This window comes from Lynx rufus, unplaced genomic scaffold (genome assembly GCF_022079265.1).
Source record: "Lynx rufus isolate CCGP_SWC_20201006 ecotype Redwood Valley unplaced genomic scaffold, mLynRuf1.p SCAF_2, whole genome shotgun sequence".
NCBI lineage: Eukaryota > Metazoa > Chordata > Mammalia > Carnivora > Felidae > Lynx > Lynx rufus.
The window spans coordinates 144,008,668-144,024,036 of NW_025814834.1; the positions used below are offsets into that span (position 1 = coordinate 144,008,668).

A 15,369-nucleotide genomic window follows, 5' to 3' on the forward strand; every position below is an offset into this window, starting at 1 on the left:
AAACATTGACAAATGCAGGGAGAGTAAGTTTAATGAACTTTGTGTTACCTATCGCTGAACTTTAAAATTTTTTTTGTTTTTGAACTTTTTTTTTTTAACTATTTAAAGAGAATCATACAGAATATACTCTTTAATATTAGGCTACTTGTGTTTGTAATTTATTTTAATGTGGCTATAGTTCATTTTTATTTTTGTATAGCATCCCATTATAAAAATAAATAACCCATTTTTTTTATTATTAATGCACATTTGTGCTGTTTCCAGTCCATGGAACTACCAAATAATGCTGCTGTAAACATTCTTTTACATGATAAACATTTTTAGGTATTTCTGTTGGGTCTTTACTTAAGAGTGGACATCATAGAGGATGTGTAAGTCCATTTCTTAGGAGATAATACCAGAGTTTTTTTAAGTTGTAAAAGCTTACGTACACAGCAGTTGCTCTTCATTTTCACCAGCACTTGATATTGTCAGTGGTTTATTTTAGTCATTATGTATACATATCATGTTGTGATTTCAGTTTGCATTTCCTGATGAATAGTGATGTTGTGCACCTTTTCATGTATTTGTTGGCCATTTGGCTATCTTTTGTGTGAATTAGCTAGTCAGAACTTTTGCCTGTTTTTTCAGATTGTCTTTTTATGATTATTATTAACATATGAGAATTAGTTATGTATCCTACATAAAGCTTTTTAGTGATAAATATGGCTAGTATTAATCCCATTCTGTTCTTGACATCTTACTCTCTTGAAGGTGTCCTTGATGAAGAGAAGTTCTTCATTTTAATAAGGCTTGATTTATTTTTTCTGTCTTTATGCTTAGTGCAGCCTGTGGCCTATCTAGGAACTCTTTTCTTTCATGAATGGTCATGAAACCGTTCACCTGTATTATCTACCACAAATATTGTTTTGTTTTGCTTTGCTTTTAATTTGGGTATAGTTGATACACAATGTTACACTAGTTTCAGGTGTACAGCATGGTGATTCATCTTCTGTATGCATTATGCTGTGCTCACCACATGATGACCTTATGCTTAGAATACAACTAAACTATTAAAAAAAATAAAATATAGAATACAACTAAACAAATAATTGAAACTAAGAAATTTAGTATTTACCATGGACAATGCTTTGTTCCCCCAAAGATTTTGAGGCAGTTTGCATGAATATACATAATACAGAAATAACTGGATATTAGGTTAATCAAACCAAATTAAATTGCTGATACTTGACTTTCATTTACAAAAATGGCAGTATCGGATGCTTCACTCTGATAGTTAAAAAAAAATTAGTTCTAAAGCAAAATCTAGTAAAATCAACATTCCTATTAGCACACAGAAATGCATATGGTATCAATGTGAGCCACATATTTGGTAGCTAGTACAAAGCAGGGAACATAACGTACTGAAGATTCATGGTTTTAGTAAGACAAAACCAAACCAATTCTTCTCTTCCTCTTTCTTAACTTTGAAATACATTTCTTTTACTGGTCTGCCATTGGGGTAGAAAAATGAACTGAATAGGAAGGTGTTAGGCTAATGGCCTAACATCTAAGTAAGAGCAGTTGTATAATGGACTAAAGCAGTGGAGTTCAAATACATAATTAGTGATTGGTGAGATCCCAAAATAGAATTCAGAAATACTAGTGACAATTATATGCCTTTCCAGCAGTCTTCCATAGATATTATTTCTTAGGCTTTTATTTAATAGATATTTTTCTTTAAATATAAGATATATACAGAAAAATATACAAATCATGAGTGTCTAGCTTGATAAATTATCACAAAAATGAATGTGCCCATTTAACTACCACCTAGATCAAGAACTAGAACATGCCAGCATTTCAGAAGTCTTCTTGTCATTCTTCCCACTTACTGACTAGTTTTTGACCTTATACTAATGAAATCACACAGAATGCATTTGTTTGTGTTTGGCTTCTTTTGCTAAACAGTGTGAGCTTTATCCATGTTGTTCCCTGCAGCAGTAATCTGTTAATTTTTGTTGCTGTATAGTGTCTCATTGTATGAATATACCATAATTTATTTAATCATACTATTGTTTATAAACATTTGGGTTATTTCCATTGGGTATTATTATGAATAAAATTGCCATGAACCCTATTACAAGTCTGTATTATACTTGTTTCTGTTGTTCATACGCTTAGGAATGGGATTGCTGGGTGACTGTTACAATTTATTGTTAAAACCAGGACACTTTTGAGAATGAAGATAGGATACCAGTAATAATTACATTGTGGCAGCAGGTATAATCTAGGACTGTGCCAAGCAAACTGTAATTTTAGCTATTCTAGGTATAGGATATGTACCTATGTTCAACTTTAGTAAATACTGTCAAACCATTTTCAGAAGTGCTTTTACTAACTTGTACCACCACTACTAAGAATCTATAATGAAGTTATTCAATATGATCAGTTAAGGGGCCATTAATTTGCTTTGACAACCAACCTGGCAGAAAGTAAGGCAAAGTTCTCTTGCAGAAATTAAAGAGCTTATGTTACAACACTTTAAAAAATAGTTTGGAAATATCTACTAAAGCTTAATGCACATATTCTCTATGACCCAGCAGTTATACTCCTGGGTATATACTCAAGAGAAATGAGTGCTTATGTTCATCAAAAAAAACATAAGAATATTCATAGCAGCATTATATGTAATAGGCTGGAAACAGCACAAGTGGCCATTAACATAAGATGAATAAATAAATTGTGACATATTTACATAATGGAATATTATGAAAAAGAATGAACTTTGCTATCCATGCCATCATGGGTGAATCTCACAGACATAATGTTGAGTAACAGGAACCAGACACGAATGATTATATACCATATGATTCTTTATATTAGGTCCGAGAACAGGCAAAACTATTCTTTGGTGATAGATGTCAGAATAGTGGTTACCTTTGAAGGTAATCCCCAGGTGAGGAGAGGACACAAGGGGGCCTCCTGGGGTACTGGAAATGTTTTATATCTTGATCTGGGTGGTAGTTATATGGGCATAGACATAAGTAAAAATTTATCAACCTGTACACTTAAAATCCATGTGCTTTACTGTGTTTTATCTTTAAAAAAAAAAAAAGTCTAGGGGAGCCTGGCTGACTCAGTTGGTAAGGCATGCAAATCTTGATCTCAGGGTTGTGAGTTCAAGTCCCACACTGGGTATAGAGATTACCTAAATATAAAATCTTTAAAAACAAACAAAGCAAACACACACACACACACACACACACACACACACACAACATGAGCCTAAACATTTTCTTGGAACAGACATAGTCTCAGAGTTTTCTCAAGCAGTTTAGATATTATAGTATAGTGGCCACAAAAAAAATCACAGAACATCTAGTTTTTTTAATTGATAGACTTCATTATGGAAGACAGTCTTAGGTTTACAGAAAAATTGACCAGAAAATGCAGGAATATTCTCCTTCAATGGGTTCCCTTGGTTTCCTCTGATATTAACATCTTGTGCTAGTGTCATATATAAGTTATAACTGATAAGCCAATATTGATACATTCCTGAAGTCCATATTTACATTAGGGTTCACTGTTTGGACTGTACATTCTGTGGGTTTTTACAAATGTTTAATGATACGTGTCTGCCATTACACTGTCATACAAAATAGTTGCACTGCCTAACAACCCTTTGTTCTCTACCTATTCATTCCTTCCCTCCCTTTGAACTTCTGGCAGCCACTGATCTATGTACTGTCTCGATAATTTTGCCTTTTTCAAAATGTCATATAGGTGGAATCATACACTAATGTAGCCTTTTTTTTTTAATTTTTTTTAACGTTTATTTATTTTTGAGACAGAGAGAGACAGAGCATGAACAGGGGAGGGGCAGAGAGAGAGGGAGACACAGAATCGGAAGCAGGCTCCAGGCTCTGAGCCATCAGCCCAGAGCCCGACGTGGGGCTCGAACTCACGGACCGCGAGATCGTGACCTGAGCTGAAGTTGGACGCTTAACCGACTGAGCCACCCAGGCGCCCCTAATGTAGCCTTTTCAGATTGACTTCTTTGACTTAACAATATGCCTTTAAGATTCCTGTATGTCACATCCCCCATCTTCACACATCCCTAAGAGCCTAATATTAAACTGCTTTAACAGTTCCTCAGACCTACTATGCTGTCTGTTGCCTCCATACTTTGAGCACATACTTCACCTCTCTAATGGGGCTTTTCTGATGTGTGATACCATGTGATACTTTCTAACCAGAAAAAATAATTGATACAGACTCAGGTATTCAGAGAGAAATCAGGACCCTACTTAAAGACCTGGAAAGGATTCCACTCTTAAAGGTATATTTCATTGCATGTGTGTTAAAGCTCCTGAGTTTCCCTGGATACAGACTTTGAGACCTGTCTAAAACTGGAGCACAATTACAGTAAAACTTTTCTGCTGTTCTGATGATAGAGCCTAGATCCAAAAGAAGCAGTAGACTAACAGTGGTAGTACCAAGGTCTGATAAGATAATCATGGGGATGTTTTTGAAAACATTGGCAGTAGTACCTAATCATTTTTAATACATGAAATTCCAAACAGAATTTTTTTAAATTTTAGGTGTGCCTGGGTGGCTCAGTCAGTTAAGCATCTGACTCTGGACTTAGGCTCAAGTCATGATCTCACAGTTTGGGAGTTTGAGCCCTACATCAGGCTCTGTGCTAACAGTGCAGAGCCTGCTTGGGATTCAGTCTCCCTCTTTCTCTGCTCCTCCCTCACTTGCTCTCTATCTCTGTCTCGAAATAAATAAAAATAAACTTAAAAAAATAGATTCTGTTAAAAAAGAAAGACATTCTTTAAATTTAAGCTTTATTTTAAAATGTTAATTTTGTGTTGCAGAAATCAGCCTAAAATTACTAATCTAGATAAAAAAACATCAAAGTGTATTAGAGGTATCTTATCATTGTAGCATTGTCCTCACTGATTGCAAATTATATCTTATTGTAACAAAATGCTTCCTCACGCCCTCCTACAGATACAGTCACCTATATGTGTTTCTCTCATATGACTGTTGAGTTATATTAAGAAATATTTTTTTCTATCAAGGCCTGTAAAGCTAGAACTATACTCCTAAGGTTGGACATATTATCCTTTAAAAGGTATTGTCTGTCACCTGGATATGAAGCTGATCCTCAGAATAAAATTTTAACTTAAAGGTTGACATTTGATAGGAGGAAAAGAAGAGAAGGTTCTGACTCTGTTTTATAAACACACATGGTCTCTCACTTTAATATAGACAGAGATGTTGGGATGTCTACAACTGGATGGTGTTCCTTAGTGATGAATCCCCTGAAACACCCATGGGAACCAGATTTGAAACTAGATGGTGAAGTGTCATATCTTAAAATATTTACTACCCTCATAGTTCTTTGTATTTTTATTTGTTTTTTTTTCCCCCTACTTGTTTGTGTGTCCAGATCAGGCCATCATATTTTTAAAATTCAACAGTGGTCATTGTGATGATGGCAGTGATAAATTAATAAGAACATATTAAGTTCAAATTTATCCATACCAGATTTTCTTAACATGATTCTAATATAGTACATCCCTAAGTATGATCCATTTAGACCAGTGTCTCTCAAAATATGATCTATGGATCATCCTATTCAGAATTATCTGAGGTACTTGTTTAAAATACAGACTCCAGAGCCCCACCTGCTGAATCCAGGTGTCTGAGAAGAGGGCCCAAGTATCTACACATTTTTAATATAATATTCCCAAGTGGTTCTTATACATAACACAATTTATAAATTGTTGGTCTAAAGAATTAGGAAGTCAAAGGATGCTCTTAACATCACCAACTTTCTGACAGAAGTAAGGACTCCAGAGTGACTCACTGAGTTGAATAGTCTGTCACATCATCTTTGTGGTAGGTTTTGGTTCTTTTAGCTGATATTTGGCAAATGGCAAATCTACTTAATGCCTAAAATCCCAAGTTATTTTTAAATGTTACAGAAATTAGAAGGCATTCATTAGAAGGAAACATTTTATTACACAGTAAACTTGTTATTTTATGTACTCATGTGTACTCACATGTACTCATGTGTAAGAATAAAGTAATCTGAAGGACAGAATTAGATTATGTATTATATTTTTCTAAAACATCTTCTAGTTCAGTAGGCCAAAGTTATTTAAAAATCCTTTTTCTAGAGAGAGAGAAACCAAGAGACTCTTAACTATACAGACCAAACTGATAGTTAGCAGAGGAGAGGTGGGTTAGGGGATGGGTAAAAGAGGTGATGGGGATGGAGGAGTGGAGATTAAGGGCTTATTGTGATGAGCCCTGAGTGATGTATGGAATTGCTGAATCGCTATATTAACACCTTAAACTAACATAACAGTGTATGTTAACTATACTGGAATAAAAAGAAAAAGAGAATCTCAACCATCCCAGCAGTAGTCAAAGAAACACAATGACAATAATAGTGCCTCTTATAATGGAGGAAAATGTGTAATGGTCATGCTGGCCAAGGCTATATATAGTAGGCATGCTCAAATATTCCTGGTAGCAGAATAAAAACTATTGAAAATAAATGTGATATTAAGAAAAAAATATATAAAAATAAAAATCCTTTCTCGTTTGCTTCCAAATAGCTAGGTGATGACAAGACAACACAGGAGTCCACTAACTTATTCCCAGTATTTAAGACATTTTTTAAGATAATTACAATTTTGTAAAATACATATTGGAAATTTTTTCTTAGAATTATAAAGAACCTGCTCTACTGTCTTTACAGTTGAGAAATTAATATCATTGTGATTCTTAATCTTTTATATTAAAAAATGTTTTTGTTTTGGCTGGATGCTTTATCTTTTCTTTGTTCCCAGTGTCCTGAAATCTCATTGTGAGGTACCATGGTATAAGTGTACTTTTATCCACTGTGATGGATACTTGACAGGCTTTTTTAATCTCAAAGCTCATGTCTTTCAGGTCAGAGAAATACATGTCTGAAACCTCTCTTTTTTTAGCCTATCCTGAGATTGTTTTTTGTTTTTTGTTTTTGTTGTTGTTGTTGTTGTTTTACATGGAAGCTGTTTCTTCAGAGGAAATAAATGATTTTTAAAGAGTTTTCTTTTCCCCAGATAGTCTATTTCCTCCTAGTTGCCTCTCCCCCTACCCCCAGCATCTCTTAGATGCTTCCCCTCCCACCCACCCCCCAAATGCCTGCTAACATTTGACTCCCTGCTCAAATTCTAGGCCTGGAGAACTTAAGCTGGCAGGAAGTCCTGAATGCCTGGGTAGGGTTCATTGACTGTGATCTAGCTGAGAGCCTTCTCTGGGGGAAATCCTAAGATCACCAGAGAAGAGTCCCTTTGCTTAAAATTCCAAAGATTCCTGGTGCTTCTATTTCCTTGGTGAATCTCAAAAGTACTTCCGTTCACATTCAGTGACTTTGAAACCTATTTCTAATTTCACCTTGAAAAATAATACTTTTTAAATCTTTTTCACAATATGAGTGTGTTACTGGCATTTCATAAAGTTACGTTTTGTTGTTTTATAATGATGTTCCAACAGTCTTTAACCAAAAATTAGAAAAGACAAGGGGCCACAGAAGGGTATGCTAAAGTACGTATGTGTACTTTTCAAGACAGAGTGAGTCCATAGCTTTTGTCAGATTCCTCATCCCATATCTGACCCAAAAGAGCAAGCAAAGCCAACCAAGCAAAACTCTGCCTATCAGGTAGTGGTCCTCACTCTGGGATGTGCATCAGAATTATTCTGGTCTTTTGAACATATACGCTGCCAAACCTTACCCTATAGCAGGAGAAAGTTTCAGGAGAAGGCATTTAAGTGAACTGCTCTGTGCTCACTTTGTCAGCACATAAACTAAACAGACAGCTTCTTGTTTCAACCACCACATAGTGGAGTTGGCTCAGAACAGCTTGGTTGTACTACTGAAAGATGGTGTCCATTTCTATATACCACACCCACATAGGCAGTTGTTCATGGTTTAGAAGGTCTTTTATTGTGAATAATTAAGAGTTCCATTTCAGGTAAATCATCTCCTTTCTCACTCAGGCCCATTTGGTTTGAGCAGAAGATCTACCACAGTGATTCTCAAACTGAGGTATCAAGATCTTCTGAGATGTTTGTAAAAAATGTTTCATTCTCAGAATTTTGATTCCTTAGATCTGGGGAGAGATTCTGCATTTTTAATAATCACCCTTGGTTATCCTGATGCAGATGATCAGTGGACTGTATATTGAGCTTTGCTAATCTAATTTTATACCAATAATAATAATATCCATGGAAGTTTTTTGGGGGGAGTGGGGTTGAAAAGATTAATAGTCTGGTTTTTGTTGTTTAAATATAATTAGCTCTGAAAGTCTTGTGATAAGGATCAGCAGTACAGCTCTTAGATCCAGACACCCAAGATTTTACACTTTAGAAGGCCCAGCTCTGGCCTTCCTCCAGCCAAACCTCTCTTCATGGGATGAGGATTCCCCCAGGACATCCTGACCTGAAGTTCAGGCCCTTAGAGAGTGCATTATGGGTTCTCAGTACCCTGGAATTCTTGCCTAAATGTCCACTTTCAGGGCCTATACAGGCCTTGTCCCTCTCAGGACCGGTGTGCACACTCCTAGGTCCAGGATATAACTAAGGGATAGCTTCAGTTTTACCAGACAGTCCCTTACCTTCACCTTTTTCTTCTCTCCAAAATTCCTTTATGCTGTTGCTATTCTTTATTAGCAGTTCTCAAGTAAAGAAGCTTTAATTGCATCCCCTTGACATTGAGGAAATAACCCTTCAACCTGGAGTTAGTTTTATATAATGTTTGAGGTCACTTATTACATCTGATATGAGGCTGTAGTTTTTTAAATGCAATAAATTTTGTTAGAGCTACGGCTTTCCAAACAATTGGGAAGTTGCGGTTCCTCTGCCACACTCCTTTTGTAACAGCCAGGGAAAAGGAAGACACATGTTCCATATTATTTCTTCAAAAGGGTCTGGGAAAAAAGAAAGGAAGAGATTAACTGACTTAATTTAACACTTGGAGCTATAAATCATGTGTTGCAATATGGTGATAGGATATTGCATCAGAACGTGGCAGTTGTAGTAATGCAGTGGGTATCACAATTAAGGGGAGGTCTTTGTGGTGCTCTGTGCCCTTTCCCTAAAAACTTAAAACTTTTAGTTTCCCTAAAAACTTTCTGCTCTGCCAGGGGAAAAGGTATTACTTAAATTACACTGTACCTCACTGTAATTTCGTTCTCTTGACTTAGGGCATAGGACTTCCTTTGTGGTTGAAGGTTTGCCTGAGGCAGACATTGCTGTACTGAGTCTCAGCATCCCTCTTGTTTCCCATTGTTCCCACACCAGCAGGGAAGTGCTGAGGTTTCTTCACTTCTTCCTGGAAGTCTGTCGGGGAAGCTGGGAGGTGTTATGGCAAGGCTGTAATCTCTTTACTCTCAGAACCGTTAGTTTTGAAAGTATATGTAACATTTCCTGAATATTTCACATAGGCTTTATCTTAAGATTTGAAAGATAGCGAGTGACCAGGAAATTGTCCCTGAGAAACAAAGTTGAAGGTTGATAGTAATGGTAAGGGTAGAAGGCATGGGATGTATTTCAGCAAAAATTCTTGCAAGTCAAGGTAGATTTTGATAGTTTTTTTCTCTTAATGTTTTTGTTTTTAACTCTTCTGCTCTATTGTAGGAGAAAATGCATGGTGTGTGGGAGAAATAAAACAACTGACAATATCAGCATTAAATTTCATATTTAAAACCTCAGCTTTTGAGAACAGGGCTGATGTCTCAATTATATGGTAGTAGAAATGGTAGGATCCATGGTTGTGGATTTGGGAATTTGTGAGAACTTAGGCAAAGAAGTGGGAGATAATACAAAGAAATCACTTCTAATCCTGATAAAGCTGGTTTTGGAAAATGTGGTTTAGAAGTATGGCAACAATGGGTTTTTCATTGCTGAGCTCTAGAATTAGACTTTCCCACCCAGTAACAGGTAGCATATAACATCCACAGCCCTTCCCATGTGAAGGTCTGGCTGTGTGAAACTCCTGGGATAGCCAAAAGTTGGATCTGAAGGTGGAAAGAGAAGAGAAATAGGTGAGCAATACATGTCATTCTTCTCCCCTCTTGCCTCATGAGAGAAGTTGCTCCTTCTCCCTAAGGAGGAGTAGGGGAGAGAAGGCAAAATGATATATTACTGGCATTCCTCCCATGCAGAGAGAAATCTAACTAGTGGGACGAAGCATTCCTGCCCTGAGTGAGTCTTTGGTTGTCGTTGGGATATTATAATAAGATGAAGACTCATAGCAAATTTTCATCTTTTGTAACAGAATTATGGAGTCATGCTCTCAAAAGTCAGCGTGTATGATAGTTCAGAGTATGGTCTTTAAGTCCATATCTTCTAGAGATGCATGCTAAAATATTTACAGGTAAACTGACAGAATGTCTGGGATTTACCTCAAAATAATCCAGGGACAGTAACAAGATTGTCCATGTTGTGTTAGTTGTTGAAATATGTCCTCAGCAAGTTATTCTACCTGAGTTTACATTTCCTAATCTCTAAATGGGGATGATGAAATCTAGCACATAGGACTGTTGTGATCATTCAATTAAAATAAGTTATATCCCCATTACATAACATATAGGAGGCACTCAAAAATTAGTAGTAACTATTTTATATATAAATGGAAAAGAAATCAAGGCATCTTCTCTTTTAAACATGAAACATTTGCTTTCTTGGTGTTTGTGTTTCCTCCAGTTGAGAATATTAACTTGGATTTTGTTTTGACAGCTCAGGTGCCTAAAAGGACAGAGGGTCTTCTCAGGCCAGCCTCCTTTTGATGGAATCCACATTGTCAACCATTTAATAGGAGATGATGAATCATTCCATTCCTCTGATGAAGATTTTATAGATAATTCTTTACAGGAGAGTGGTGTTGGTTTTCCTTTGCACGGAAAATCTGGCCCAACGTCTTTGGACCCCGCTGTGGCAGATGGTAGTGAAAGCGAAACAGAAGACAGTGTGCTGGAGACCAGAGACAGCAACCAAGTGGCTCGAAAGGAGCAGTCCCCGAGAAAAGAGTCGTACTCAACCACTGTCTGACCATCACTGTGAACTAGACTGTGGGGTTTTTTAAGGGACCGGTTATCATATGATTAAGGGTTTTTGGAACACATCTGTTTCATATGTACATACGTATATACATACATACATACATATATATATATATATATATATATATATATTTTACAGTCTGCCTTTTTATCTTTGCCAAATCTTCACCACTGACTTACCATTGCCATAAAGTAGACTGGAATATGGTTAATGGGAAAAATAAGATTCTAACAGTATTACTGAATATTAATGTTTCTCATTTAGAAAATTCAATTATGTCTATATGTGGGAAGCATTTTCAAGTTCAGAACAATGGAAAATTGGATTTTCTTCAGACAAAACTGCTTTTGTGCAATATTTCACGCTCATTCAACAAATTATTATGTTTATCAATTTGTTTTCATAGCAGCTGTCTGTAAACATTTGACCAGGATATACATATAATTTATCTTGTGTTTTTGTGTTGGGGGAATTTTTTTTTCCAGTTAAAGTTACTGTTTTAGTAGTGGGCCACTGAAAGCTCCCAACCACAAAGGCTTTTTTTCCATATAATTTTACAAACACAAAATTATGGTCATCTGTCTTGAGAGTTTTAAGTTTTGTTTTAATTTCTAACTTTTATGTGCATATGATGCTTCCATGCGTTGCCTACTGGTCAGAGTAGTAGGTTAACTACAAATAAATTGTGTTGTCCATATTTATAAATCTGTATCACCCAGCACTGAACATCATTTTATATGGAGAATGTATGTGTTGCAAAATGACTGCCTTCAGCATTCTAACAGGACTTCTGTAAATAATAGGTTAAAAGAAAATTGAAAATGAAACCAAACACTAATATTTTAATAGCTTTAGTATTTTGCTTAGTATTCAACACTAGCAGATTCATAAGTTAACTAATGCTTGCTTCAAAAACACTATTGGTGACATATTTTACTTCATGTGTATATAACTAATAAATTTTTCATGATTAAAGAGGTTATAGCACATATTACTTAGTGCTGATATCTACTTAATATAATTTAAGCAATGGACTGATGTCCAAGATACACAAAAATTATATCTGCAAATAATCTACAAGCATTATCTTCAGATTCTCTTGTTACTAATCCATAGATGAAGCCATAAGAATTCTTTCCTACCAGTTCTTCATTTTTATCGTCTAGACTTTTTTCCTAGAAATCTGAATGCCTGTCATTGATAGATTGGTGGAATACCATATTACACTTAGATTGTGTAAAGATAACAAGAATGTGTTGATTGGATGCTTTCCACTCTCATTTTCTTCAGCAGCCTATGAAAAAAATGGCCTTCAAGGATAAGAAGAAAGTAGAATTCTGTATATATGGAGATGCAACTTTGCACAATATGTTGCATGCAGGAAAAAATTTTATATGACAGAATGGAATAGAAAAGACAAAATAGTTTTGTACCTAAAACTAGGAGTTAAGCCTTATGGTATATCATGGAGTAGGCTTTTCCAGCAAGCCTTTTGTAGGCTTGAGAAACAAGCTTGAAAATATGCCTGTTTTGTCCATATCACCAGGTTAAATTCTAGTGATTAATTTACCTGTGGTCACAAATTAGTAAGTAGCAGAGCCAAAATGTTAATCAATATGTCTGACACCAAGCTGAAAAGCCTCAGCTAATGGATTTCTCAATTCTCTACTTTTCTGACAATGTGATTGAAATGTTTCCTGAATATATATAGATCTATATCTATGTATAGATATTAGTATCAACACTCATAAACTCTACACAGCTTATGAGTGTAGATACTGTTACTAGAATCATCTGACCCGTGCTTTTGGGATTCTCTTTTGGGGTTCAGTACTGTTAGCCTAGAGGCTCTTGATGCCCAGGTAAAATGAGATGAGTCATGGCTACATGATTGCTTTGACCCCCACATTAAGAAATCTAAATGATCTAGACCAAGGGTCAGCAGCTACAGCCCATGAGCCTATTTGAGCCAGCTTCCTGTTTTTACATGACCCACAAAAATAAGAGTGGTTTTTAATTTTTAAATACTTGGGGAGAAAAATCAAAAACACAATAACGTTGTGTCACATGAAAATCATATGAAATTGTGTTGATACACAAAATTTTTTGGACCTTACCTCCATGCTTATCCATTTACATATAGTCTATGGCTGCTTTTGTGCTACCATGGCAGGCTTGGGTAGTTTCAACAGAGACTGTATGGCACAAACAGCCTAAAATAACTACTATCTGGCGCTTTAGAGAAAAAGTCTGTGGACCCTTGGTTTAGATACTGTAAAATGTAGGTTAATTCTTAAGTTTGTCTTAGTAGAAGGTTGAACTATTTGCTTTTGCTGTTGAACTAATGGTTTGGAAGCCTAAAATGTCCTAGTGATTCTTAAACTCATAACTATTCAAAATGGAAAATGTTCCAGCTGTTTTATATCATGAAGTCTTTGATGCCACCGAAAATTTTGGAAGGATGTCTGTACCTTTGGAATTGGAGAAAGACAGGGAAGAATTCCAGAATCCCAGCACTGTTCTTTCAAGCATGCGTATTGACCTTTAGGGTATGCCTCAATGAGTCAATGTTTTAATTTGACTTTAAGGACCTCTTTCTAGAATTGTGGTAAATTTGAAAGATATTCTCAGAGCATTTTCTAAGTACTGTTTTCTGGTTAGGAATTAGGTTTTAAAAGAATCATGGTAAATAAACCTTAATCCATTGATATTCTTATAATTTGGACAATGAAAAAACAGAAACAACAATCGTCTCATGCAAGAGCTGTGATTCAAATACTCGTTAGAAAGGTTTAAAATCTTCCTGGTTTTTTGGATGCAATAGGTTACTATGCCCTAATTTGACATTCAAATTAAGACTTCTGAGGTATTGGAAAATGTCTCTTGATAGATTTTATTTAGTCTCTGGTACTTTGTGTCATTTAAATGTTACTCAGTTAAACAGCTAGAGTTGAAGAATATTCAGGGAGGAAAAAATGAATAAAATAACAAATCACACAAAAAAGTACTCTCTCAGGATAGCTACCTTCATGTCATTGTTATCTAGGTTGAAACGCTAAAGGTAGAGGCTACAGGTGATCTGAATAAAGTGGAAATTGCATTGAGGTGATGAAACAGAACTTTTAGATCAAGCAAATATTTCAACAGCCTTTTAAAAATCATTGGTAAATTTTTCTTCCCGAAAAAAGCAGTCAAAGATAAAACATTGCACAATTTCTTCCCTAATGGATATTACATACTCAGTGTTTGATGATTAATTGAGACATCAAGTCTCAATTAACTGGCAGGCTAGTTTGGAAGAAAAAAAACCAACTTTGTCTTAGCTCAGAGCTTGCAGCTTGTTACTCTCCAGATAGTGCCTTTGAAAACAAAGTCTAGGCCTTTTAAAGTATTTTATTTCTAACATCATAAATGAATTGGTTCCATATTCTCCTTTATCTTTTACATAATACATTAAAATTTTCAGATTTAAAGTAAAATAAGTATATGAATTGTATTTTGGTAAAGCCCTTTCGTGGCCAGCTTGATTATTGCGTAGTACCAGACGTCAACAGCTAATGGTTTATGAAATTGTTGATTTACTTTATTAAAAGTGTACTTTAGCCTGAAAGTTATTGCTGCTCTATCATTAACAAAACAGTTTTTTAAACTAATTAATTTTAATTGAATTCATTTTCCTGAAATTAAAATTCCTGGTTAAAAGTGGAGTGGATGCTATTTATATCCAACTTTTTACATCACATTTTCATTGATGTACCGTACCTATCCTTTCTTTTCACTCCAAAGAAAAGATGATAGAATAATGCATTCGATATACTATAGAGATGCACAATTGTAATGTTTTTCATTTTACTGTTGGAATTTCTTATAACATTGTATGATAACCTGAAATGTTTACTTGTGCCTTTGCTTTAAACAATTATTAAAGTTTTTCATTTTATAAGAATTTCTGTTTCCTTAAACGATTCAACCTAAAAGGGGAGAGACATGAAAACACTGTTAAAAAATGCGTGGCTTAATATCACATATTCACTAATGAGGTTTGTGTTCCGTGGGTAGAGGGACCATATCTGCCTGGCCCACCCATGTATAATTAGTGCCAAACACAGAGCCTGGTACATGACATTTTTCAATTCAGTGCAAGGTAACATACCTAGATTTGTTACTTTCTTCAAGAAACATGGTGTTTGAAAATATTAATAGTGATATTTTCATCTCACATTGCATTTTAGGTGATTAATTAGCAACTAAGTTAATAAATAT

General features: G+C 35.4%; 1 protein-coding gene across 1 annotated transcript in view; it reads left to right on the forward strand.

Annotated features, from left to right (window-relative positions):
* Positions 1 to 15,049, forward strand: part of EVI5 (ecotropic viral integration site 5) — a 240,691-nt gene extending 225,642 nt beyond the window's left edge. The window contains exon 20 of the mRNA XM_047086056.1: positions 10,783 to 15,049. Within this exon, the coding sequence (XP_046942012.1) occupies positions 10,783 to 11,094 (312 nt within the window). The 3' untranslated portion in view covers positions 11,095 to 15,049. The remainder of the gene's footprint in view (positions 1 to 10,782) is intronic.
* The last annotated feature ends 320 nt before the right edge of the window (positions 15,050 to 15,369 follow it).